Below are 3,801 nucleotides of genomic sequence, written 5' to 3' on the forward strand. Positions count from 1 at the left end.
GTGTATGCTGTGGGTGAAAGCCAAGGGTGTGGGGAGAAACGCACTCTGCCCTCTGTGAGCCATGAACCCAGGTCCCGGGACCTTCAAAGCCCCATCTGGCCAAATGGCACCATTCCCACCTCAAGTGCTTGAGATCACCTATGTAGTTCAACACACTGGAACCCCTCCCCCACACCACACACACACACACACACACACACACACACACGCACGCACGCGCGCATGCACTTTTTGGAGACAGAGTCTCACTCTGCTGCCCAAGCTAGAGTGCCTTGGCCTCAGCCTAGCTCACAGCAACCTCAAACTCCTGGGCTCAAGTGATCCTCCTGCTTCAGCCTTCAGAGTAGCTGGGGCTGCAGGTGCCCACCCCCCTGGCTAATTTGTCTATTCTTAGTTGAAAGGGGCTCTCTGATCTTGCTCAGCCTGACCTCAAACTTCTGAGCTCAAGGGATCCGCCCACCTCCACCTCCCAGAGTGCTAGAATTACAGCGTGAGCCTGGAAAATAATATTTAAAAAATTAACAACCCCATCCCCATATTAATATGAAATTTTTTAATATACACTACTTATATAAATTTAAAAAATTAACCCACAGCATTTAATGCAGGGCTTCTTGTCTGGATTTTCTAAGTTTTCTACCACTAGTCTCGATATTTTTTCCTCTGAGTTGTATATTTTTCACTTGGGGTTTTGTTTTCAAGGCAGACTGAGGGATTTCTCAGAGGTGCTGCTGTGTATGGGGGGAAGGCTGCACGATCTCTGGGTCAGTTGGACCCTCCCCACGTGTGCGCGCGCGCACACACACACACACACACACACACACACACACACAGCCTGTGGCTCCCTGTGGGATCCCAGGCTGCCTGCTGGCTCACAGAGGACATTTCCTCAACCATCAAATGGGAACAATAATAGCCCAGAGTGGCTGTGAGGACTCTACAGTGCTGGTCATCCATGTCGTGGTCCTGATTTCAGGAGCAGGGAGGGTGGAGCAGCGACCCTGTGTTGGGCGTCCATCATGAACAAGGCACTGTGTTGGGGGGCGTCTCCCAGTGCCTCCATGATAAGCCCATGAGGGGCCACCTCAGCTTTGCCCACATGGAGAAGAGGCAGGAAGGTGAGGCTGTACAGAACGTACGTTTCTCATAAACATCTATATCCAGTAATTGCAAAAACAAAGAAGAGGAAGGTAAACTTGTTTGTACAGAAGGAGTTTCCTTTCCTTCAAGCCACGCCAGCCTGTAAGTCCTCCTGAAGCAGGGAAGGCGGTTCCTGCCTCCTGCCCTGGCAGAGACTAATAGACTTAGCAGAGTGGCTTGTTGTCAAGACAAAGGGTGTGCACTGCGGGGCCAGGATGCCTGAGCAGTGAGGCTCCCTGCTGTCTGCACCCAGCCCCAGGACATGCAGAACTTTCCTTTAGGGCCTGACCCTCCGCCATGAGTTCCTGCCCCCGGAGGCTCAGCCGCCTGAGCCCGGGGGTCCTGTGGTCCTTGCTCCTGGCTGCGCTCATCTTCTTCCTCTTCACCCTGCCCTCCTTTATTAAGGAGCCCAGCACAAAGCCTTCCAGGTAAGATCCTGACCCTTCCCAAGTTCCTCAAATTTCATCAGAGGAAACTGGAGAAAAAAAAAAAAAAAACCAGGAGGATGGGGAACTCTGAGCCATCTCTGTGCCCAGACAGGGGGGTGTTGAGGTCAGGAAAGTTGCCAGTAGCCACCAGGAAGGAAGACCGGGGGTGGGGGGAAGACGTGGGGGAGATGGAGGCAGTGCTGGTGGGGGGACCTGGGTGCCCCAGGCGCCAGACACTTGTGCTGAGAGGCAATGGAGACAGGAGCCGGAGGAGTGCTGGGCTGGGTCTGCAGGGCCCACAGAGGGACAGGGACCCCCCCCCCCAGGTTGTGAGGACTGAAGGCAGCTTTCCGTTATTCTCCTGTCCTGAAGTAAAAGATTTATTCCGAGTGTTCCACTTATTTCAGAATCAGACTTGTCCTAAAGTTTGTCAGGAAGATGGAGGACCTCCCACTCGGGGGTGAAGCTTCAATTCTGAGCCCCAAGTTAATCATTTTTTTTTTTAATTTTGTTTCACTGTTCTTAAAATTTGAAAGTAATACACACTCCTAAAGGAAATACGGAAAGGTGAATCAGGAAGTGAGGGTGTGTCCACGGCAGCCCGCTCTGTCCGCACTTCAAGGTGGCCGCTCCTGACACCTTCATGTGGGTGGAATTGTGATACTGCCGTCGCTAACACTTCCATACCATTTACTCCAGGCCAGGTCCTGTTCTAAATGCCGTCTGTCCATTAACTCACAAATTCACATTGTCTTGAGGCTGCTGAGATACAGAGAGTTAGAGCGAGTCCCCCCAAATCACCCTGCAAGTATGTGGCAGAGCGAGGACTCCAACCTAAGCATTCTGGTCCCGTAGCCTGTGCTCATGCTGTTCCAGAGGCTGACTTTTTTTTTGAAGACAGAGTCTTACTTTGTCACCCTCAGTAGAGTGCTGTAGCTTCATAGCTCACAGCAACCTCAACTCTTGGACTCAAGTGATTCTCTTGCCTCAGCCTCCCAGGTAGCTGGGACTACAGGCATCTGCCACAATGCCCAGCTATTTTTAGATATGGGGGTCTTGCTCTGGCTCAGACTGGTCTTGAACCTGTGAGTTTAGGCAATCTACCCTCCTCAGCCTCCCAGAACACCGGGATTACAGGTGTGATCCACCATGCCCCTCCCTTTTTCTTAATTTTTATTCTACATTCTATTTTGTCTATGGCACAACTTGGCTCTTTATTTAATTTATTTATTGATTGAGAGTCTCACTATGTCACCCTTGGTAGAGTGCCGTGACATCACAGCACACATCAACCTCCAACTCGTAGGCTTAAGCAATTCGCTTGCCTCAGCCTCCCAAGTGGCTGGGACTACAGGTGCCCACCACAATGCCCAGCTATTTTTGTTGTTGTTGCAGTTGTCATTGTTTAGCTGGCCCAAGCTGGGTTCAAACACGCCGCCCTTGGTGTATGTGGCTGGCGCCCTACTCACGGAGCCTCGGGCATTGCCTGTAAGTTGACTCTAAATCACACTGTGTCCTGGACATTTTCCTCGGTCAATGCAAACGGATCTACTTCCTTCTTTTGAACAGCTGTACAGCAGTCCTCAGGACAGAGACAGTTTATCTTATCAAGCCCTACTGACTGGCATGTAGGTCACCACTGGGCCTTCCCATACTGGTGCCTTTGTACAAGGATGGTAGGACAATAGGACACACCGGTCAATGTGCAGAGGTAGTCAACGTAAGGAACTAGGCCTACTGTACTGACAGGTACACATGGGGCACTTCTGGTCTACCAGAACTAGGTCGGCGTAAAGAGGTGGTCAGTGTAGGGAGGGGGTCACCTCAGGAGGTTCTACTGTATTTCTGTGGGTAGATTGCTTCAAGTGGAACTGCCAAGGTGATGGATATGTTCACATTACATGTCAATGAACATTGTCCAGTTGTCCTCTCAAAATGCTACACCAACAGTTTCGAGAGTTGACTCTTTCCCCCTCCTAGGATGACACCAGATACCATTCATGTTGTTAAGGTTTAGTCATCTGGCAGGTGAAAGCAGGTTTCTTTGTTTTTTAATTTAATTTAATTAATTTTTATTTATTTATTTTTTTGAGACAGAGTCTCACTTTGTCACCCTCGGTAGAGTGCTGTGGCTCATAGCTCACAGCAACCTCAAACTCTTGGGCTTGAGTAATTCTCTTGCCTCAGCCTCCTGAGCAGCCGGGACTACAGGCGCCCGACACAACACCCAGCT

The 3,801-nt window shown here is 50.5% G+C and overlaps 1 protein-coding gene across 1 annotated transcript in view; it reads left to right on the plus strand.

Annotated features, from left to right (window-relative positions):
• Nucleotides 1–1,437: 1,437 nt before the first annotated feature.
• ST6GALNAC1 (ST6 N-acetylgalactosaminide alpha-2,6-sialyltransferase 1) overlaps nucleotides 1,438–3,801 on the plus strand; it is a 21,948-nt gene continuing 19,584 nt past the window's right edge. The window contains exon 1 of the mRNA XM_023511188.1: nucleotides 1,438–1,568. Coding sequence (XP_023366956.1) covers nucleotides 1,438–1,568 — 131 coding nt within the window. The remainder of the gene's footprint in view (nucleotides 1,569–3,801) is intronic.

Source organism: Otolemur garnettii, unplaced genomic scaffold (assembly GCF_000181295.1).
Source record: "Otolemur garnettii isolate 467f Iridium unplaced genomic scaffold, OtoGar3 scaffold00018, whole genome shotgun sequence".
NCBI classification, from domain to species: domain Eukaryota; kingdom Metazoa; phylum Chordata; class Mammalia; order Primates; family Galagidae; genus Otolemur; species Otolemur garnettii.